The sequence below is a fragment of the Mesoplodon bidens genome, assembly GCF_964165515.1.
Source record: "Mesoplodon bidens genome assembly, chromosome: 8".
Classification (NCBI taxonomy): Eukaryota; Metazoa; Chordata; class Mammalia; order Artiodactyla; family Ziphiidae; genus Mesoplodon; species Mesoplodon bidens.
The window spans coordinates 14,616,109-14,640,389 of NC_138165.1; the positions used below are offsets into that span (position 1 = coordinate 14,616,109).

A 24,281-nucleotide genomic window follows, 5' to 3' on the forward strand; every position below is an offset into this window, starting at 1 on the left:
CTCTCCATAACAATAGTATAATCATCAATTTTGATAAATTTAACATTATTATAATAAGTGTATCTTTCTGACCTGCCGTCCCCATTCCAATTTTGTTAAGTGAACCATTACACCATTATCCTTATACTGCCATCCTGTATACCATTATTTTTCCTTCTAGTGCAAGATGTAGTCTAGTATCTGCATTTAGTTGTCATATCTCCAGTTTAAAACAGAGGGTTTCTTTTCTTTTTTTTTTTAATAAATAGTTTTGGGAAACCTGGTAAACAATTTGTAGGAACATCCGTTTAAATCCTAATCATAACACCATCAAAATGCGATCTAAGTGAATTAAGCATTATGTACAGGATGGCCATCCAAGTGTGAAATAGAAACAAATACAACATTGAATCGTTTGTTGATATTACATTCAGTGCCTGATTTGTGTAATGACATTATTTGATATGTTGAGGTGTGTTATCTCACTCAGCAGTGCAGAGTATGCTATGTAAAGCTGAAGTGAACCCAGTGTGTTAACTAGCATCTCCACTAATACCTACCTGAGTATCTGTGGCATGTAGTTACAGATAGTTTATGTCTCTGATTTTCATTGAACAAACCCACATCTCTAGCACAAACCAGAGTAAGTCATATAGAGATTTTATCTGTAAAAAAGGAGAAAAAAAAGTTTAGCTATGTACCTAGAGTTTATGGTCCAAGTATAGGAAAACTCTTAATGTGTTTCAGATCTTAGAAGGTTAAGAAGTTTCAAACATTGGAAGCAATAAAAATGAAAAGGTTAATTTTCTACACTAAAAGATAAAATAAGAAGGATGGAAAAACAATTTCAATATGACAGTAATTAAAGTGATGATATAAAGAACTTCTTGGACTTCCCTGGTGGCACAGTGGTTAAGAATCCACCTGCCAATGCAGGGGACACGGGTTCAAGCCCTGGTCCGGGAAGATCCCACATGCCGCAGAGCAACTAAGCCCGTGCACCACAACTACTGAGCCTGCACTCCAGAGCCCTCGAGCCACAACTCCTGAAGGCTGGGTGCCTAGAGCCCATGCTCTGCAACAAGAGAAGCCACTGCAGTGAGGAGCCCGTGCACCACAACAAAGAGTAGCCCCCACTCACCACAACTAGAGAAAGCCCGCACACAGCAACAAAGACCCAACACAGCTAAAATTAATTAATTAATTAATTAAATTTTTAAAAAATATATATATTAAAAAAAAGAATTTCTTAAATTGACCAAAATAATATGAAAACCCCAAAAGATAAAATGACAAAGGGCAAAAAGTGCCACTTTATACATAGGAAAATAAATTTATTCCACTAATGTTAGACCTCATTTTCAATAAAATGCACATAACCAAACAGATTTAATAAACACCATATATGTGTGTGTGTGTGTATATACACACACACACACACACAAAGGAAGAAGAGGAAATAGAACCATATAAGAGTTACATTATTGTATCTCACTGTAGTTAAGTTAGTATCAATTTGAAATGTATTCTCATAAGCCTTAGAGAAACCACAAGGAAAATAAAACAAGTATAGTGAAAAAAATCATTAAAGCAATTAAAATGCCACACTGTAAAGATTCACTTAATGCAGAAGAAAGCAGTGAGAAATAGGGAACAAAAAAAAGATGTGAAACATAGAAAACAAAAAGTAAGATGCAAACATAATCTAACTATATCAATAAAAACATTAAATGTCAGTGGATTAAACAATCCAATTAAAAGGCAAAGATAGGCAGGATGAAAAACAAGATCTAGCTATATTCTTTCGACTTCAGACATACTTTAGATTCAGAGATACAAATAGATTAAATGTAAGAGGAAAGAAAAACATATTATGCAAATAGTAACCATAAGAAAGTTGGAGAGGCTATGTATCAGACAAAATAGACTGTAAAACAAAACCAAAAGTTACTAGAGATGAAGAGAGACATTTTATAATGACAAAAGGGGCAGTCCGTTAGGAAGATATAACAATTATAAACAACTATGTACCTAAAAACAGAGATCCAAAATATATAAAAGAAAACCTAACAGAATGGAGAAATAGAAAGTTCAACAATAATAGTCACAGCCTTCAATACCCGCCTTTCAATAATGGATAGAAAAACTAGGCAAATGATCATGAAGAAAATAGAAGAATTGAATGACACTATAACCAAGTAGATAAAATAGACATCTTTAGAACACTCCACCCAACAACAGCAGAATTCATCTTCTTCCCAAGTGTACGTCGAACATACTTCAGGATAGACCATGTGGTAGGCCGTTAAAATCATCAGTAAAGTTGAAAGGGTTGAAATCATTCTCTGACCACAGTGGAATGAAATTAGAAAGTAAAATCAGTGAACTTTGTGAAATTCACAAATATATGGAAATTAAATAACTTACTACTAAATGATCAATGGATCTGAAAAGAAATCATGGGACTTCCCTGGTGGTCCAGTGGTTAAGAATTGGTCTTGCAATGCAGGGGATGCCAGTTCGATCCCTGGTTGGGGAACTAAGATCCCACGTGCTGTGGGGCAAGTAAGCCCACACACTGCAACTAGAGAGTCCACGTGCCACAACTAGGGAGCCCGTGTGCTGCCACTACTGAGCCCGTGCACTCTGGAGCCCGTGTGCCACAACTAGAGAGCCCATGTGCCGCAACTAATGAGCCTGCATGCTCTGGAGCCCATGTGCCACAACTAGAGAGAAGCCTCTGTGTCAGAAGTAGAGAGAAGCCCACACACTGCAACAAAGAGCCCGCATGCTGCAACTAAGACCCGACACAGCCAAAAAATAAATAAACAAATAAATATTTTTAAAAATAAAAGAAATCACAAGGGAAATTAGAAAATACTTTGAGATGAATAAAAATGAAGAAACAGCATGCCAAAGCATTTAGGATTCAGCTAAAGCAGTACACAGAGAGAAATTTATATTTGTAAATGCCTACATTGAAAAAAAAAGGAAAGATCTCAAAATCAACAACTTACCCTTCCATCTTAAGACACTGGAAAAAGAGGACAAACTCAAATAGAAGGAAGGAAATAATAAAGATTAGCACATAAATTAATGAAATAGAGAATAGAAAAACAATAGAGAAAATCAATAAAAGCAGTTAGTCCCTTGAAAATATCATCCAAATTGATAAGACTTTAGCTGGACTGACAAAGCAAAAAAGGGAGAAGACTAAAAATACTAAAATCAGAAATGAAAGAGGAATATTACTACCAACTGTACAGAAATGAAAAGAATTATAGGCAAATATAAACAACTGTATGCCAACAAGTTAGATAATGTAGGTGAAATGGACACATTCCTAGAAAGACACAAACTAACAAAACTGTTTTGAGAAGAAATAGAAAATCTGAAAAGACCTCTATAACAAGTAAATAGATTGAATTAGTAAATAAAAAAATCTACATCAGGGAAAAGCTTAGGTAAAACTGGTGAATTCTACCAAACATTTAAAGACGAATTAATAGCAGTTCTTCACAAAGTCTTCCAAAAAATAGGGAAGGAAGGGTTCCTTCTCAGCTCAGGCTATGAAGTCAATGTTACCCTGGTAAGAAAACCAAACACAGTGCAAGAAAACTACAAACCAGTTCTCTTGCGAATATAGATGGATAAATCATCAACGAAATACTCTAATTGTATCCAGCAATATATAAAAGGGGTCATATACCATGGCCAAGTGGGATTTATCTTAGGAATGCAAGGTGTATTTAACATCAAAAATAAAATAATGTAATATACCACATCAATAGAATAAAGGGTGAACACCACATCTCAACAGACACAGAACAATTATTTTATAAAATTCAACACCCCTTCATGATGAAAACAATCAATATGCTAGGAATAGAAGGTAACTTCCTAATCTTGCAAAGGATCTCTATGGAAAAGCCCCAGCTAACATCATACTTACTGGTTAAAGACTAGATGCTTTCCCCCTAAGATTAGGAACAAGACAAGATGTCCAATTTTTGCCACTTCTATTCAAAATGGTACTGGAGGTTCTACACAAAGCGGTTAGTCAAGCAAACGCATTAAAAGGCATCCAGATTGGAAAGGAAGAACTCAGCCTCCATCTCCCCACAATAATTAACAATTAGCTATCCATTCATGAAAACAGCTCTGGGAGAGCTCCGGAGTCCACTTGAGAAAATTTAGTGATACAGTGGAACCAAAAACCTGAGAATCACTGCAAGAAAAAGAAGGAAGAAGACAGCTTCATTTTGACTGCATTATCCCTTCCCCCAAGTTGGGATTGCTCAGTGCCATGAGGGAACTTCCCAGATAGGAAGAGTTCCCCTGGCCAGGAAAGGAAGAATGGAGGAAGTGACCAGTTTCCCCAAGACTTTCAGAGCACCACACGAAGCTCCCACCCAGATTGGCAAAACTGAAGTGTATTGAAATGGCTAGGAGCCAGGAAGAAAAGCAGGGGATACCAGTGGCAGCCGTGCAGTGGGAGTGAGTGTGGTTCTCAGTGACCTGCTCTGCAGAAAAACTTAGCAGATTTCACCACCGTGGACCCCTGCATGTTTCAGCAACCTTTGCCCTATATGTATTCACGTTCACTGATGCCAGAAGCCCAGTCCTTCCTTGCTTCGTTTCCCCACTCTCCTCCCCTGCACTTGGGGAGCCTGGGAACCACACGGGCAGCAAGCAGCCCTCTGTGGCCGTGTGAGTGGAAAACAGCAGCCTGCACCTCCACAGCTGACCCCGCCACAATGTGCTTCCTTGCAGCTAGCACCCCCAGCTGTGCCTTTCCTCACTGCAGGCCTCCACTGCAATGTGCAGGTTGGGAGCGGGTATCCTGGCAGCCATAGGAGAGCACTCCGGCTGCCAGCCTCCACAGCTACATGTTGGTCTGGATCAGGCCCTGGCTTCCATCACTAGCCTGCACTGCTGCATTGACCTGCCGCCAGCCACTTGAGCTATGCATTTGCACACCCCTGGCCCAACCCCTGTCACCGGCCTCCATTACACTGTGCATGGCTTGTGGGGCTGAGAAGTGTGCAGCTACCGCAGGGCTATGGTAGGAATCCTACAGCTACTAGTGAGCTTATAGTTGGTCCCAGCCCTTGCTGCTTGCCTTGGCCCCTACCGCTGTCTGTGTGTCTGCAACTGGCAGGCACTATATAGGCACTTGAAACTATATAGGCACCTGCAGTTGGCCCTCAAAGCTGAGTGTGTGCACATCATTGGCTCTGGCCACCTTCTCTGCCTATCCTGGTGTCTAGCCACTTGACCCCAAGTGATACTATGGACCCCAGGACCCCTTGCGGCCACTATGGACCCTCAGCAGTACTCACCATGGAACACACAGTTGCTGATGATGTAGACCCTAGCAGCCTGAGCCAAAAGACATTATGCCCCACCGGACCTGGTGCCACCATATGCACCTGCTCTTGGTGCCCTGCGCCACTGACCGAGGGCCACAGCACACTCCAGCATGCCCCCACCCCTAGGTGAAAGTCTTCCCTTACCCGTAAAGTCTGGAAAAGGTGACTGCTTCTTCAAATGTGCAGACATGCAAAGCTGTAGGAATCATGAAGAATCAGGGAAACGTGACTCCACCAAAAGAACCTCCAGTAACGCCCGAAGAAATAAAGATCCTGAATTTCCTAACAAGGAATTCACAATAACTGTTCCAAAGACTCCTAGCTACAAAAGAACACAGATAAACAATTTAATGGTATCAGGAAGACAACACAAGACCAAAATGAGAAGTTTAATGAAGAGATAGAAGCTGTAAAAAAAGAGCCAAACACATTTTGGAGCTGAAGAATGAAATGACAGAACTGAAGGATTCAACACAGAGCTTTAACAGCAGACGACCAAACAGAAGAATCAGTGAGCTTGAAGGCAGATCAATCGAAAATATCCAATGTGAGGAACAAAAAGAAAAAAAGAACGAAAAGGAATGAAGAAAGCTGGTGGGACTTACATGACGCCATTAAGAGAAACAATGTGTAGGCATCATTGGAATCCCAGGAGAAGAAGAGAGGAGTAGAAAGCTTATGTAAAGGAAATAGTGGCTGAGAACCTCCCAAACCAGGGGAGAGATTTGGACATCCAAGTTCATGAAGCTCATAGGTTACCCTAAAATTTCAGTCCAAAATGATCTTGTCCAATACCCATTATAATAAAACTGTCTAAAATCAAAGACAGAGAATTTGAAAAGCAGCAAGAGAAAAAAAAATCATAGAAGGAAACCCCCATAAGGCTATCAGTGGATTTCTGAACAGAGACCTTGCAGTCCAGGAGAAGAGGGGATGATATGTTTGAAGTGCTGAAAGGAAGAAACTGCCAAGAATACTATACCCTGCAAAGTTGCCTTTCAGAAACGAAGGCAAGAAAAAAACTTTCCCATGGGCTTCCCTGGTGGCACAGTGGTTGAGAGTCCGCCTATCGATGCGGGGGACGCGGGTTGGTGCCCCGGTCTGGGAGGATCCTACATGCCGTGGAGCGGCTGGGCCCGTGAGCCAGCCTGCACGTCCAGAGCCTATGCTCCGCAATGGGAGAGGCCACAGCAGTGAGAGGCCCACGTACCGCAAAAAAAAAAAAAAAAAAAAAAAAAAAAGACTTTCCCTATGCATATGGCTCCCGGAGCCTCCTGTCCCTCCCTCCCCCGCCCCTCAGGCATTCTTCTCACCATTAAAGTGAAGTGTGCATTCGCTGTAACAGTGATTTATTTGGCTTTGATGGGTTATCTGAAGCATTCTTCAGTCTCCTTGCCACACAAATTATAAGAAAAAGTATTTGCCAAAATGACCAACACAAAGGGGCACCTGCTACACGTTCTCTAGGCCTTTTAGAAAACATGGAGTTGTTCCTTTGGCTACATACATGCGAATCTACAAGAAAGGTGATACTGTAGATATCAAGGGAATGGACACTGTTCAAAAAGGAATGCCCCACAAATGGTACCACGGCAAAACTGGGAGAGTCTGCAGTGTTAACCCAGCGTGCTGTTGGCATCATTGTAAACAAACAAGGGCAAGATTCTTGCCAAGAGAATTAATGAGCGTATCAAGCATATTAAGCACTCTAAGAGCCGAGATACCTTCCTGAAACGGGTGAAGGAAAATGATCAGAAAAAGAAGGAAGCCAAAGAGAAAGGTACTTGGGTTCAACTGAAGTGCCAGCCTGCTCCACCCAGAGAAGCACACTTTGTGAGAACTAATGGAAAGGAGCCTGAACTGTTGGAGCCCATTCCCTATGAATTCATGGCATGATGGGTATAAAGAAAATAAAAGACCTGGACTGCAAAAAAAAAAAAGACTTTCCCTAACACATAAAAGCTGAGGGAGTTTATCACCACTAGACCTGCCTACAAGAAATGCCTAAAGGAATTCTTCAAGCTGAAAGGACACTGGTTGGTAACATGGAAATATATGAACATATACAACACACTGGCAAAAGTAAGCATAGAGTCAGATTCAGAATACTGAATACAGAATACTGTAATATGGTGGTGTGTTAACTACCTAACTCTAGTATAAAGGTTGAAGGATAAAAGTCTTAAAAAAGAGCCATAGCTACCACAGGTGACCAATGGATACACAGTAGAAAAAGATGTAAATTGTGGCATCAAAAATATAAAAAAAAGAGCCCTAGCTGCCACAGGTGACCAATGGATACACAGTAGAAAAAGATGTAAATTGTGGCATCAAATATATGAAAAAAAGGAGGGAATAAAAGATTAGAGGTTCTGTGTGCAATAGAAATTAAATTGTTATGAGTGCAAAATAGACTGTTATATCTCTAAGGTGTCTTAATGTAAGCCTCATGGTAAGCACAAAACAAAGCCTTCAGTAGATTCACAAACGAGAGAAGGGAATCAACGGATATCACAATGGAAAATCAGCAGTTCACAAAGAACAGCAGCAAAAGAGAAGGAAAGGTACAAGGGAACTCAAATAAGCCAGAAAACAGTTAATGAGATGGCATTAATAAGTCCTTACCTATCAATAATTACTCTAAGTGTTAAAGGATTGATGTCTCCAAGCAAAACACATAGAGTGCCTAGATGGATTAAAAAATAGAACTCTGGTATATGCTTCCTACAAGAGACTCACTTCAGTTTTAAGGAAACATACACTCAAAGTGAAGGGATGGAAAAAGATCTTCCTTGCCAGTGGGAACCAAAAGAGAGCAGGAGTAGCTATCCTTGTATGAGACAAAGTAGACTTTAACCTGAAAACAGTAGCAAAAGACAGAGAAGGTCATTAGACAATAATGAAGTGGTCAATTCATCAAAAATATAACAATCACAAATATATTCACACCCAACATCAGAGCATCTAAATATATTAAGCAGATACTAACAGATCTGAAGGGAAAAATAGACAACAATACAATAATGGTGAAAGACTTCAATACCCCACTTTCAACAATGGATAGATCATCCAGACGGAAAATCAAGGAAACATGGAACTTGAACCCTATGTTAGACCAATCTAACATATACAGAACATCCTAGCCAACAGCAGCACAGTACACATTCTTCTCAAGTGTGCAGGAAACATTTTCCAGGATAGATCTTATGATAGGTCACAAACAAGTGTTAGCAAATTTAAGAAGATTGAAGTCATACCCAGTATCTTTTCCGACCACAGTGGTATGAAACTACGAATCAATAACAGGAGGAAAGCTGGAAAATTCACAAATATGTGGATATTAAATAAACACTCCTGAACAACCAACGTGTCAAAGAAGAAATCAAATGGGATATCCAAAAGTATCTGGAAGCCAATGAAAATGGAGACCTAATATATCAAAAGCTATGGGATGCTGCAAAAGCAGATCTAAGAGGGAAGTTTACAGCAATAAATGCTTACATTAAGACAAAAGAAAGATATCAAATAACCTAATTTTTTACCTCAAGGAACTAGAAAAAGAACAAACTATCCCCAATGTAGGCAGAAAGAAGGAAATAAAAAACCAAGCAGAAATAAATAACATCCATAAAAACAATAAAGATGCTTAACAAAACTAAGAGCTGCTTTTTTTTTTTAAATAAACAAAATTGAGAAACTTTTAGCTAGGCTACCTAAGGAAAAAGAGAGAAGATTCAAATAAATAAATTCAGAAATGAAAGAGGAGACATTACAACTGAACGAGAGACATAGAAAGGATCATGAGACTATGAACAACTCTACACCAACAATTTGGATAACCTAGGAAAAAACAGATAAATTCCTGGAACATGCAACCTACCATGACTGAATCATGAAGAGATAGAAAATCTGAACAGGAGAAGAAGATTGAATCGGTAATTTAAAACATCCCAGCAAAGAAAAGTCCAGGAAGAGATGGCTTCACAGGTGACTTCTATCAAATAAAGGAGAATTAATACTAATCCTTCTCAAATCTTCCCAAAAATTGAAGAGGAGAGAACACTTCCAAACTCATTTTACAAGGCCAGCATTACTGTGACACCAAAACCAGACAAGGACACTACAAAAAAGGAAATTACTTACCAATATCACTGATGAATATTGGATGCAAAAATTCTCAACAAAGTATTGGCAAACTGAATTCAACAATACACTAGAAAATCATATACCATGATCAAGTGGGGTTTGTACCAGGGATGCAGGGATAGTTCGGTATCCACAAATCAATCAGTGTGATATACCACATTAACAAAATGAAGGGTAAAAATCATATGATCATCTCAATAGATGCAGAAAAAGCATTTGACAAAATCCAATATCTATTCATGACAAAAACTCAGCAAACTGGGTACAGGGGGAACATAACTGCAACATAATAAAGGTCACAGAAGACAATCCCACAGCTAACTTTATACTTAACAGTGAAAAGCCAAAGGCTTTTTCTCTAAGATCAGGAACAAGAGAAGGATGCCCACTCTTGCCACTTTTATTCAGCATAATACTGGAAGTCCTAGCCAGAGCAAGACAAGAAAAAGCAATAAAAGGCATCCAAATGGGAAAGGAAGAAGTAAAACTGTCTCTACTTGCAGCTGACATAATATTGTATATAGAAAACCCCACAGACTCTACCAAAAACGGTTATAACTGATAAATAAATTCACTGAAGTTGCAAGATACAAAATCAATGTACAAAAATCAGTTGTGTTTCTACACGCCAAGAAAAACAATCAGAAAAAGAAATCAAGAAAACAATCCCATTTACAGTTGCATCAAAAAGAATAAAATAGGGACTTCCCTGGCAGTCCAGTGGTTGACTCTGAGCAGAGGGTGCGGGTTCAATCCCTGGTCAGGGAACTAAGATCCTGCATGACACGTGGCGTGGCCAAAATAAATAAATAAATAAAATACCTAGGAATAAATTTAACCAAGAAGGCAAAAGACTTGTACACTGAAAACTATTAACACGTTGATGAAAAAAATTGAAGAAGACACAAATAAAGGCAAAGATATTCCATTCTTATAGATTGGAAGAATTAATATTGTTATAATGTCCATACTACCCAGTGCAATCTATGGATTCAGTGCAATCCTATCAAGATTCCAGTGGCATTTTTTCACAGAAATAGAACAGACAATCCTGAAATTTGTATGGATCCATAAAAGACAAAGATAGACAAAGCAATCTTGAGAAAGAACAAAGCTGGAGGCATCAAGCTTCCTGAGTTCAAACTATATTGTAAGCTATAGTAATCCAAACAGTATGGTATGTATGTATGTATGTATTTATGGCTGTGTTGGGTCTTCGTTGCCGCATGTGGGCTTTCTCTAGTTGCGGCGAGCGGGGGCTACTCTTCATTGAGGTGCGCGGGCTTCTCATTGTGGTGGTTTCTCTTGCTGCTGAGCACAGGCTCTAGGCATGAGACTCTAGAGGGCAGGCTCCATAGTTGTGCACAGGCTTCGTTGCTCTGCGGCATGTGGGATCTTCCCAGACCAGGGGTTGAACCAGTGTCCTCTGCATTGGCAGGTGGTTTCTTAACCACTGCGCCACCAGGGAAGTCCCAGCAGTATGGTATTGGCATAAAAACAGACACGTAGATGAGTGGAGCAGAATAGAGAACCCAGAAACAAACTCACATGTATATGGTCAATTAATTTAAGACAAAAGTGTCAAGAATATAATGGAGAAACGACAGTCTCTTCCCTAAAACTGGTCAGGCCACATGTAAAAGAATGAAGCTGGATCACTATCTTACACTGTACACAAAAATCAACTCAAAACAGATTAAAGACTTGAACATAAGACCTGAAACTATAAAACTCCTAGAAGAAAAACATGAGTAAGCTCCTTGATATTGGTCTTGGCAATTTTTTTGACCTGACATCAAAAACAAAGGCAACAAATGCAAAAATAAATAAGTGGGACTACGTCAGACCAAAAAGCTTCTACACAGGAACTTCCCTGGTGGTCCAGTGGTTAAGACTTCGCCTTCCAATGCAGAGAGTGCGGGTTCGATCCCTGGTCAGGGAGCTAGGGTCCCACATGCCTCACAGCCAAAAAACCAAAACATAAAACAGAAGTAATATCGTAAGAAATTCAATAAAGACCTTAAAATTTAAAAAAAAAATCTTTTAAAAAATCAATAAAAACTTTCTGCACAGTGATAGAAGCCATCAACAGAATACGTGCAAATCATAGATCTGGTAAGGGGTTAATCTCCAAATTATATAAAGAAATCGTACAACTCAATAGCAAAAAGATCACAAACAATCTGGTTTAAAACATGGGCAGAGGAACTGAATAAATGTTTTTCCAAAGAAGACCTACAGGTGGCCAATAGGTACATGAAAAGACACACAACATCATTAGTCATGGGGGACATTCATATCAAAACCACAATGAGGTATCACCTCACAGCTGTTAGAATGGCTGTCATAAAAAATAAACAAGAGATGAGTGTTGGCAAGGGTGTGGAGGAAAGGGAACCCTTGTGCACTCCTTGTGTGCTGTTGCCTTCTTCATTCATCTGTCAGTGGACCCTTGAGTTGCCTCCACACTTTAGCTATTGTGCATCATGCTGCTATGAACTTGGGTACACAAATTTCTCTTCAAGACCTTGCTGTTAATTCTACGGCACATTTTTTGTTTGTTTACTCTTACTATAAGTTTATTAAGATAGTCTATTGACTCTCTCTTGGCATTAAATGTCTTTCCCCCTCTTTTCATTGCCTTTTATCACACTGCTTCTCACCCCACCCTCCCACCTCTGCTGTACCCCTAACCGCTCCAGTGAGGATGCCGCCCCTCTGGGCTGTCGTGGCCCTGATGCCGACATGTAACGTGTGCCTCCACCTCAGGCCAACTCTCCAGATAGATGTGTGATTAGTTGTGTAGATCATTTAACTTAGGGGCTGGCCACCTTTTTCTGTAAAGGGCCAGATGGTAAATATTTTAGGCTTCGTGGGCCACGTGGCTTCTGTGGCAGCTGCTCGCCTCTGCCATCGTAGCGGAAAGTAGCCAGAGACGAGAGTAACTGTGTGGACACGGCTGTGCTCCAGTAAGATGTTAGTCACAAAAACAGGTGAAGGGCTGGATTGGGCCTTCAGCCGTAGTCTGTGGACTCCTGATTTAAGTCAAAGAGATTTTGTACGCTTTTTGTTTAATCTCAGCTCGGAAGGTAGCAGGCTTTAGTTACTGCAGCCCAGGAAAAGTGAGAGGAGAAAGGTTTTGAGCCTAGACAGCTGGGGAAGCCTGTTAGGTAGATGGCCCCTATTCCAGCCGCCCTGGGCTCATCCATTCTCAGCCACAGGGCGGGCAAGGACTAGTTCTCCATGAGGAACATACTCAGGAGGTAAGCAGTTGCCCACGTCTTTAGCTGGTGTGTCCTCAAATCACACGGCACCCCATCGACCATGTGTCTAGCGTCTCTAACCTGGACGCCCTAACATCTGCCCTGCATGCCTGTGCTGCGCACGCCTTGTTCTGGCCAGTCCAGTCCCGAGTCACCTTGCCTTGGCTCACGTGTCCCCTGGCACATGCGCCTCCCCCCTCAGGAGGAGTTCTTCTGCTCAGGCATATGTTTCAAATCTAAACCAACCAATCCAGAGCTCACATCCCAACCACCTCCTTTTTTGGACTCTCACCCTCCTGCCCACTACCCACCTGCACTGATCCCCCAGGACCAAGTCATAGACAGCTAGGGACAGCCCGTGCCCAAGCGCCACTGAGCTCTCCCCTATGGCCAGTGTGCTAAACTGCTTGCACTGCCTTACACACCCCTTCCCCCAGAGACCACAGGGAAGCGAAGGCTCTTGCTTCAGCCCTCCGCAACCCTCCAGCACCTCCTGACCAACGCTAGTGCTTCCCTGTGCCGTCCTGCTTAGGGCGCTATGGCCCTCAGCTCAGAGACCGAGACCAATGAACTGTCTTTTTCTTTTTTTTTTTTTTTTTTTTTTTTGTGGTACGTGGGCCTCTCACTGTTGTGGCCTCTCCCATTGCGGAGGCTCCGGACGCGCAGGCTCAGCGGCCATGGCTCACGGGCCCAGCCGCTCCGCGGCATGTGGGATCTTCCCGGACCGGGGCACGAACCCGTGTCCCCTGCATCGGCAGGCAGACTCTCAACCGCTGCGCCACCAGGGAAGCCCAATAAACTGTCTTTTTCAATAGCAGTTGTTTCCTGATCTGTTGGCCTTCACATCCCTCAAGTTTTCTGTTACGCACTCTGTTTTATAGCAGGGCTGTTTAGTTTGTACTCTGGTCTAAGACCAAGAGTGGAATAAGAGGTGAGTTGGCCTTGCGCTGCAGGATTACCCTGCCCCTTTCTTCATATGCGTGGCAGCCCTCTCCCCCAGCATAGGCCCACCCATTGTTCCAGGCTGACTCCAGCCCACCTCTTATTCTAGGAGCCGCCCGATCCTCTGTTGCCACCTCTCCGTGCAGCTGTGTGGAGCCCCCCAGTTTAACGTCCAGTTCTGTATTATTATATCCTGTATGGTTTCTTTCAGGGATGTTGCTTATTTTCCCAGCTACACTGCTGGGTCTTCTTGGGGACCAGGCTGTCCAGGGCCAGGGACACAAAGCGCAGTAAGGGAAAGATGGAAGCTTTGACCTCTCCATGGCATCACCTCTTGTTAGCTTTGTGGCCTTGGGTTCAGTGCTGATCCTTTCTGAGGTTTGGTTTCCTTATCTGTGAAATGAGGATGAATGGAAATAGTCCTGTATATATATATTGGTATCTGGGTCTGGTGTGCCCTCCCCGTGGATGTTCACGTTCCCTGAGTGCCTTTGGCTTGGACGCCAGCAGATTGACAATGGCCAATCCCATGATTTAGAAAAAGCCCAGGTTTCCCGATTCAAATTATATACTGATGTTATACAGGGAAATAAGAAACACTATTACCAGTCTCAAGATTACAGGTGTTTTATGAGGAATGCTTTTTTTTTTTTTGCATTAAGTAAGTAATGTGACCACATTTTAAAAGTTTCCATATTAGAGAAGAGAAAAGTAATCACCCATAGTCTTTCTACCATAATTCAGTTACTATTAGCATTTTGATTTTTTCTTATTTGTGCATTTTCTCAATTTATTTTAACTTAAGTGTTCTGATCATGAATTACTTGTAATTATTTTAACGATTTTCATATCCTGCTTTCCTACTTAACATAGTTTTTTTGGACTGTGTACTTTTAAAAATATGGAAGCAATATTTTTATTTTTGATCAATCATAAAACTTATTTTTCTACCCTGGTATATTTCATATCTACTGAAATACTATAGTGGTATGAGTTAAGAGTATCACTGTGCACTGGCTATGCATGGAATTGGCATGAAGATCCTATTTGTACTGAAATAGCAACTTCAATAAATTCCTAATCTTTGTACACTTAAAAACGAATTTAAAAATAAAATGTGACTGTAAAGAAGATGTAGCTTTAATAACATCTGCAGTTAGAAGAAACGGGTCAGATAGTTTGATTTAATCATATCTTATTTTAAAATTGAAGGTCCATTTTAGCTTCTTACCTTCTGAAAGAAAAGCTCAACATCTTGGGCAAGTTGGGGTGTCTACTAAGCTGTGCGGGTTCTGTCGTGCTGATTATCCACTCCCCGAAATCTGAGAGTGTGACCACTCAGGCCGAGCTGGAGGAGAAGCTGACCAACCCAGGTAACTCAGAGCCGTGGTGCCAGAGAGCTTGCCGCCTGCGGCGCGGTTCTCCCGGCTGGAGCTGTACCCTCCGCCCCGCTGTGGTCTGTCCTCCAGGCCCTTGGTTCCTCTTTGCTCACCACTGTCCGCTGCTGCCCCCCGGGGCTGCCCTGCTGCCCTGGCCCCTTTGCTGCCTCCTGGGACCCGGACCTTGTGCGTGGATGCCGTCCCCTGCCCCGCATCTGTGCGCCCATTCTGCGGGGTCGTCCCCAGGCTGCTCCTCTCAGGACCACCATGTGTCCAGGCCTCCATGCTTCCCTCTGAAGTGAAGCTCTCAGAGAGCCGAGATCTGATTTAATTCATCTTTAGAGCCCCCACAGAGCCCTGTACTTTATTTTTTGGGGGGTATCTACTTTTGACATAATTTTTTTTTTCATAACTGCAATCACCACCACCCCTTCCCCCTGATGAGAGAAAACCCAAAGTTCTGCACACTCAGGCCCAGCTGCTTTTTCTTTTCCTTTTTTTTTTAAAAATTTATTTATTTATGTATTTATGGCTGTGTTGGGTCTTCGTTTCTGTGCAAGGGCTTTCTCTAGTTGCGGCAAGCTGGGGCCACTCTTCATCGCGGTGCTCAGGCCTCTCACTGTCGCGGCCTCTCTTGTTGTGGAGCACAGGCTCCAGATGCGCAGGCTCAGTAGTTGTGGCTCACGGGCCCATTTGCTCCGCGGCATGTGGGATCTTCCCAGACCAGGGCTCGAACCCGTGTCCCCTGCATTGGCAGGCGGACTCTCAACCACTGTGCCACCAGGGAAGCCCCCCCAGCTGCTTTTTCTGAAATAAAGCCTGCGCACTTCCATTCAAGCTACTTCTGATTTTTCCACAAACACAGCCCACGCTTCGGCAGTATTTTACGTTTGCGCGTGTTGCCCTCTGCCCTCCACTACCCCTTGCCCAGTTTATAGGTCAGGCTCCCAGGCAGCTTTCAGCTGTAGTGTCTTCCTGAATCTTCCCCTGCAGCAGAGCTCCATAGTCTTTTTCTTATCCTTGAGGAAAAGGGGCTCCCACCACCTGCTTGCTGATACACATGTCCAGGCTGTTCCCAGCCCTCAGGCCCAGTGCCTGGCACCCCCTTTACAATCTGGAAATGAAATTCATGGAAAATACAACTCCTTGTACATATAATAGCAGTCAACATAATGCCCTAAGAACAGTACTTTGGAATAAAATAGAATGCTCAGGTACAACTATAGGAGAAGACATATTAAAGCCAGCAGACCCCACACCATGTGTGCTGAGAATCTGGCAGGTGCAAAACAGACCGACGTGGAGGTGTTGTGTTATTGACTCAAACGCTAAGGATTTTGCCATCAGCAATGGGATCTTCTTTTTTTTTTTTTTGGCTATGCCAGGTGGCCTGCCGGATCTCAGTTCCCTGACCAGAGATTGAACCTGGGCCCTGCCAGTGAAAGCCCGGAATCCTAACCACTAGACCACCAGGGAACTCCCAACAATGGGATCTTCTGAAATGGAAAATAACTCTTGAAGTTCTGAAAAATTCAACGTATATTAAATCCTTGCCAAATTACTCTGTTTTACACATAAAACAGGTTCTAGGCTCTGATTATTATCAACATTTTCCACTTTCCTGTCCAAGGTGACATTCCGAAGTTGTCAGGAGAACAGGATGATTTTTCATTGTGTGGGACCGTCTGCACATCCCAGGACCCCTGGCCTCTGCCCACTGTGTGCAGCCCCCAGTCGCTGCAACAGCCAGGAACACCCCTACAGCTTCCCTGCGTGTCCTTTGAGACCCCGCGTGACTCCCTTTCTCTCCCACCCCACACGCAGGAGCACTCTCTGCCTAGAGTTTGTTGAGTTGACCATCTTGTGAAATGGTTTTAAAAGAATCCTCAGGAGTTCCCTGACAGTCCAGTGGTTGGAACTCTGCACTTCTGCTGCGGAGGCATGGCTTCGATCCCTGGTAGGGGAAGTTCTGCGTGCCGCGCAGTGTGGCCGAAAACAAAATCTCAAAGCATCTGTGTTGACTTTTATTGTTATAAAAATGTTACTAATAGGGCTTCCCTGGTGGCGCAGTGGTTGAGAGTCCGCCTGCCGATGCAAGGGACACGGGTTCGTGCCTCGGTCCGGGAAGATCCCACGTGCCGCGGAGGGGCTGGGCCCGTGAGCCATGGCCGCTGAGCCTGCGCGTCCGGAGCCTGTGCTCCGCAACGGGAGAGGCCACAACAGTGAGAGGCCCGCGTACTGCAAAAAAAAAAAAAAAAAAAGTTACTAATAGAAGACTTATTTACTGACATGTAATATATAGGAGCTATGAATGTTTGAATGGTGAAAGCGATGATGGGAATAACTTTTGTGGAACGAGCTCAGGGGCTGTGGTAAAGCGCATCCGGAGCGGTAGGGTGTCCCGGTGACAGCGGCGGAGCGCGTGGCGAGGGCTGCTCTGCTTTGCCCCGGGGTCACCATGCGCCCTCTCCTTTCCAGTGTTCGTAGGCTATCTGTGCATCGTGCTTCTCATGCTGCTGCTGCTCATCTTCTGGATCGCGCCGGCCCACGGGCCCACCAACATCATGGTCTACATCAGCATCTGCTCCTTGCTGGGGAGCTTCACCGTGCCTTCCACTAAGGGCATCGGGCTGGCAGCCCAAGACATCTTCCACAACAATCCGTCTAGTCGGCGTGCCCTCTGTCTGTGCCTGGTGCTCCTGGCCGTGCTTGGCTGCAGCATCATCGTCCAGTTCAGGTACATCAACAAGGCCCTCGAGTGCTTCGACTCCTCTGTGTTTGGGGCCATCTACTACGTGGTGTTCACCACACTGGTCTTGCTGGCCTCGGCCATCCTCTTCCGGGAGTGGAGCAACGTGGGCCTGGTGGACTTCCTGGGCATGGCCTGCGGCTTCACCACGGTCTCCGTTGGGATTGTCCTTATACAGGTGTTCAAAGAGTTCAACTTCAACCTTGGCGAGATGAACAAGTCTAATATGAAAACAGACTAGGCTGTAACGGGGGGTTGGGTGGCTTGAGGAACAGGAAATGGATGTGGCTTCTGGTCCTGGTCTGTTGTGAAGTAGAGACCGTCAGTCGCTGGTGTTGGAGTTGCCTGTATATGAACGGATGGGCTGGTGGAGGGTGAGGATGCGTCGCTCAGCACTGGGGTGGGGGCCCAGGCTTCTGTGCTCTGGAGCTGCTCAGTGGTTGCCTGGGTGTCATCTCTCTCTGAGGAGAGGAATCTTACGTTCATTGCCATTAACCTGGAAGCTTTCATGAATACTCTTTGCTTTTAAAACACGTCATCATTATTTAAATAGAATGGGCCTTTTCTGATTAGTCTTTGCAGGGGAACAGATATTCTTCCTTAGAAGCTTACTTTGGAAATGGGAGAAATTGTTGTCTTCAAGTCTGACTCTACAGCAAATGTGTCTGTAGTTTTGTTATTTTGTATTAAGCATGTATAACATTCAGGTGTCGGATCCAAATCAGAGGTATATACATTTAATGGGTTTTAATCCTCTGATGTGTTGACTCTCCTACCCACAACTCCTAGACATTTTAATTGCAAACAGAGAGAGAAGAGTGAATGGAAATGATATATTGTTCCATTTGCAGGATGATTTTCAATAGCTCAAATCAATTTCAGTGCCTTTATTACTTGAACTATTCACTTAATTTGACTATTACTGTGTGTATGTTCTCTTAGATTAGAATGATGCAGCCTCCTTGATTATACTTTAATATTTCACTCTTCAAAACATAAATGTTCAAAGCAGTTAGAAATTATAGTATATTCATTCACTGGAAGAGAGTCAAGATTAAGGGCACGTTGGAGTAAATTAACCCTTTCAGCATGTAGTTATTGTCCAATAAAAGACAATTGACTTAAGTAGCATGAGGTATATTATTTGCATTCAGTCTAATGTAACTGGGATCCAGTATTAAATATATCCATGTTCTCTTTCAGCAAGCATTGTGGCCATTAAGAAGAAATAAATTATTTAACTTGATAATAAGGCTGTTAAATGAGAGAGTAACTGTTCAATAGCACATATGAGTTCCCTGTAATTCAGGAACAAGTTAAAGGACACAATTAAGCTTAGGCTGTATTCTACAAACTGGAACACACACAGTTTTCAAAAGAATTTCTAGCAAAAATTAAAACAATTTGTAGCCATCTCCCTGTTGTTTGAGAGCACCCTACAATTCCTCACCCAAACTTCTGAAATGCAAAATAGCCATTAATTATTCCAGTATTTGGATCAAAGAGGTCATTTGGCTATCTGTAGTAACCTTGCATGTGTATTAAATGGGAACAAAGTACAGAGTGATGCAGATGTTCATCAAGATATCATGTACTTCATTTGCAGTGGTTCTCCCACCCCTGCACCATGCGGCATGACGGATCTTAGTTCCCTGACCAGGGATCGAACCAGTGCCCGCTGCAGTGGAAGCTTGGAGTCTTAACCACTGGACCACCAGGGAAGTCCCATGTGTACTGTTTTATCTAAATAGGAAGCTATGCCAAGTTGAAAGATGGGATTGGGTAAGGTAGATTTGGTGATACCCAATTAAATAATACCCAATTAAAATTACTAAGGAATGTCAATAGGAAAAAAAAGTGTTTTTTCAGACAAAAAGAACATTTCTAAAGACCTAAGGAATAGTTACCTAAAGTGTTGAACAAAGAGACTAAATAAAATGAGGATAGTTTAACATAGAGAAAAAAACACCTTTATGAATTAAAAGTACATGTGATGATCATGGGTTGTCAAGTGATCTGTGAACTAACAGAAGCAAGAATATTTTAAAATTTTTAAAAATCTTACAGTAACTGATAGTTAATAAATGCTCAAAAAATCCATTACTCTTTTTATCAGCTCGTGAAGGTTTGTTTTTTATCATCAGTATTTTTGGGAATGCAGGCCTTAATTTATTGAACTGAACTTTCTGAAAGTATAATGCAGGAGTATAAATATACTTTTAGGCATAACTATCGTTTCTAGGTAAGGAGTATGAGATATTCAAATACACGTGGTTATACAAGTATAATGAGAAAGTCCATGTGTCATATGGAAATTACCATTTTTTTGTTTACAGTTCACATGTGAAGCTTAGTTTATTTAAATTCATCTGTTGATGTTCCTGATTACAGTTAATCCATGATTATTCCATAGATACTTAGAGGTGATATTTTCTGGATTATCTCCCTATGATTTTTTTAGAGTAAAATAGAATCTCAAAGTATTAATCGTTTGTCTCCTCTTGAAGGTGATAAGTCCCAGAAGAGTTAGACTCTCCCAGGTTTACATCTGTTCAGCAAATCACCTTGGTAGGATACACAACTTCCCTTCCAGTGGAGCCCAGTTCATATCATCCATTGTATTCCAAAAGTGTGACTCTAGCCTGGAAGTAATTGACATGACCAGCAGTCTAACAGCCTAATTTTCAAGTTTAACATAGAGCATTTAACATCTGACTTATAGTATTTATTTTACAAATTCATGTTTTTATCATTTGGAATTACCAAAAAAAAAGATTTAAAAAGTAAAGCTTTGAAGGGTAGGGCCCAGAATGGGGATAGGTCTTATATTGGTCTTTCCAAAAGTAAATACATATAAAACATTTTTATTATTATGGTATTCTTTGGGTTTTCTCTTCAATTAAAGCAAGGCTTCTCTAAAATCATATGTTCGTGGTCACAACTTGCAGGCTTACTCTGGATAGATACTTAAATAGGCCATTTCTCTCCTGTCTTACTTGGACAATGCCTTGTTTTCTCATCTGAATCTTTGCATTTAAAAAGATTGCTCCCTGTTCTGCTCAGTGAGCAAGTGTAGGGCCTATTAAGGATTCTGACCCAAACCCAGCACGAAGACCACCCTGGGTGTTTTGCTCTTCTGCAGGACTCTTTCAACTCTGCAAAGAAGGATCCTGAGAGGGCCGTCTGCTCCCTGCCACATGGGGAGCAAGAACTGCCCATGGCTGGACCTTCAGGGGGAATCATCCCTCAGATGTTATTATGGTCTTTTCACATGAGAAAATTAGTGAAATACACTTGGCTGCTCTTGGTTCAGCAGTAAGAAATATTCTTTCAAGTCCTGCTTCTCAGGCCAACTTGATTTATGCAGTTTTATTTCCAGAGGTTCATTCCAGCTGGAGTAGCTTGGTCTTCGGGTTTTTCTTTGGGTTTCACGTCTGACAGAAGAGATCACCGTTGAAGTATGCAGTCACCTCTCACCTTCCTTCTTCCTCGACTGCTCAGCTCTTTGTAAATACCACGCTCCCTTCTAGAGGCCAGTTCCTAGACATCCATAAAGTGCGCAAGATGCACTGTCTACACGCGTGGATGAGTCCACGGAGACTGAGGTGTTGATCACAGGCCGCTGTCGTGCTGCCTAGTTCTTGTTGGGAGATGACACCTCTCCTTTCTAAGCTGCTCAGCTAACCCAGAAGAGCCGTCTACAGAGCTATGCCCGTCACTCTTCTTTGATGCCTACTTGATCCTCACTTAGACTTCCTGGGACAGAGTAGGAACTTGGAAAGAGAAGAAGCTTTAGTTTAAATCTGTTCGTGACTGTCTGATTGGCTTCAGTGGTCTGAAGAAGTTGTCCTTAACTGTGTCTGACACCACAGAAGTAGTTCACCTATCAAGCAGGATTAGATGGAATCTTGGTGTTCCACCTTCTCAGGGACCAAAAACATAACATGAATTCCTTAGCATTGACCTTCCTCCCAAGGACATATCTGTGTTAGTTTTTCATATGTTTTACTCATATTCATAGCTAGAGGTCTGTTAGCTTGAGTTAGGAAGAGAAGAGATCAGTTGGCACACCAGTCACACCATAAAACAGTTTATCATATAAAATACCTCAACTATATGTATTCCTCACTTCCGCCTCACAGTTGAACTGGTGATGAATTCTAAGGTGATTTTTCACATCTGGCCAGATTCTTATACCTCCATCATATACTTGAAAAGATTAAGAATTTTAGGAATGGGAACAAGAATTTGGCCCAATATCTACTCATTTATTTTCGTACACATTTCTCACATGCTATTAAATGCAACAAAGAATTATATTTTAAGAAAATGTAACTGTGTTACATCAAAAATATAGTGTCTAGTGAAAAGTTGATATTCAGTAGAACAATGATCATGTAAATAAACATCTATTTCAAATGTACCCAATGTGATAAAAAGCATAATCTAGGGCCCAGTGCATGAGCCGGGGAGGATTTATTTCTTCTTTTCTCTGTTTCTCCTTGAATTGTGCAACTATAGGTGAGTCACTTAACCTTTCTGTGCCTCAGTTTCTCTACCTCTAAACGGCGGGATGGGTCTCCAAATATGTGTTAGAGCACTCACATGTTTAGTTTGTGCTGGTAGCCTCAGACCAGAGCGCATGTGCAGGACTCCTTTGGAGCGATGCACCATGCATCCTGTCTGCTCAGGACCATGCTGTAGACACACAGCTTCGAGCACTGAGTAAGCAAAGGAAGCACTGGGTGTAAAGTTTGCATATGATTCCATGAAGCTTTAATTTTCTTTTTTTGTTGTTTTAAAAGGCAGGGTTTTATATTTTCTGTTGTAAAATATGGAAATTAAGCAAGGACTTTAAAAACCTGCACTGAGAGATCACATTCTGATGGTGTGATGAGCTTCTCTGACATTCTGCAAAGGTTTATGTTCTGCAGAAGAATCAATGACTTGTGAACCAGATTGATTCTGTTGCGTTGAATTTGTAATGAATGATGCTGAACTTCCTGCTTCCAAGCGGCTCAACCCTGACCATGAACTACCTGACACCAGGTAAATGTCAGGAACTCCCAAACCACTAGTGCCAAAGGGTCACATTGAAAAGTACAGAATATTTCTTTTATTTGTCAGACTATAATAATTTGCTCCCCCCTGTCATGTCAGTGTTTCTGCAGTTTGGAAAAATTTAAGGGTACTGTTTTTCAGTAGCATTCCTGAGTGTTTTTGCCTTTTTAAATGATAACTATTACTTTCTTGTAAAATGGAATATAATTGTGAAAGAGAGGAAGAAGACTAGATAAAAAAATGTAAAATGTTGATTGGTTGCATAAAATTTTTTTCATGTAAATGTATCAGGGAAGCTTCCAATTAGCACACACACCCATTTGTCAATGACTAAGACTTGCTTATATTTTGCTTTATAGAAGTAGTCATAGCATGTTGTAATTGCCTTATGTAAATAAAAATGCTATTTATTAAGTTTTCCAATAATATTTATTAATCTGTATGTGTTTTAAAATAAAATAACTTATTTCTAGCTGAACACTCGTTGCTTTTTTGCCCTTTACATGAAATGCTTGTGTGGTCTCAGGTTCCATTATCATCCTAATTCCTCAATCAAATGCTTCCCATTTTCTTTGTAGAAACAAATAGCCCAGGTCTCCATCACAATGTAGAAAATGTCCACCTGAGCATATCTTAGGGAGCAAATCCATGATGTGTGAAGGATTCACCATCCAGTGATTACCTTCTGATATAATGAAATGATGGTATTAAAGAATACCAGCTATATTTTAATAACTTTACATGTTTTTGAGGTGTATAACATGTTTTAAACACATGGAAAATATGAGAATCAGAACACATTTTAATACTCCAAGTGTCATGAGAAATCTTGTCATTAGTCTTTATTAGTGTCCTATAAGTAATTTTATTAAATGAAAAAAATATTTTATTTGAGCAAAAATATTTTTCCTTAGGCCCTATCCAAAAAGATTTGATGACTCACATTTTGATCAAAGTATACCTGTATAGAAGTCAGGAGCAAACATTTTAAGAAACCACTAAATGTTTCTATGGATAACCCTTTCCACACAGGTTTTTGGGGTCATGAAATGTATAAGGGCCAAATTCTACAAAAACCTGCCTGGGTTGGTTACTATTAACTGTGAGTTGTAGCTGCTAGCCAAGCACAATACTGTTGAACCTGAGCTCTACATCTGGTTTTGAGGAGTATAGAAAATCAGGCATGCTCCCTACCCTTTCCTTCCTTTGTTGATGAGTCATGTCCCTGTCAGGTGGCCCTTAGGCATGACATTGTCAGCATTTTTTTTTTTTTTTTTTTTTTTTTGCGGTACGCAGGCCTCTCACTGTTGTGGCCTCTCCCGCTGCGGAGCACAGGCTCCGGACGAGCAGGCTCAGCGGCCATGGCTCACGGGCCCAGCCGCTCCGCGGC

The 24,281-nt window shown here is 41.9% G+C and overlaps 1 protein-coding gene and 1 pseudogene across 3 annotated transcripts in view; both read left to right on the forward strand.

The window, feature by feature from the left end:
• Positions 1-19,830, forward strand: part of NIPA1 (NIPA magnesium transporter 1) — a 40,401-nt gene extending 20,571 nt beyond the window's left edge. The window contains exons 4-6 of one of the 2 annotated variants that reach the window (XM_081242029.1): positions 14,915-15,075; positions 17,560-17,818; positions 19,437-19,830. In XM_081242029.1, coding sequence (XP_081098155.1) covers positions 14,915-15,075; positions 17,560-17,818; positions 19,437-19,533 — 517 coding nt within the window. In that variant the 3' untranslated portion in view covers positions 19,534-19,830. Of the gene's footprint in view, positions 1-14,914; positions 15,076-17,559 lie in introns of both variants that reach the window. The other variant, XM_081242028.1, reaches the window with a different exon arrangement.
• Positions 4,421-7,247, forward strand: LOC308621762 (large ribosomal subunit protein eL21-like; annotated as a pseudogene). Its single transcript has 2 exons — positions 4,421-4,476; positions 6,795-7,247. The product of its transcript is annotated as a large ribosomal subunit protein eL21-like (transcript).
• Positions 19,831-24,281: the final 4,451 nt, after the last annotated feature.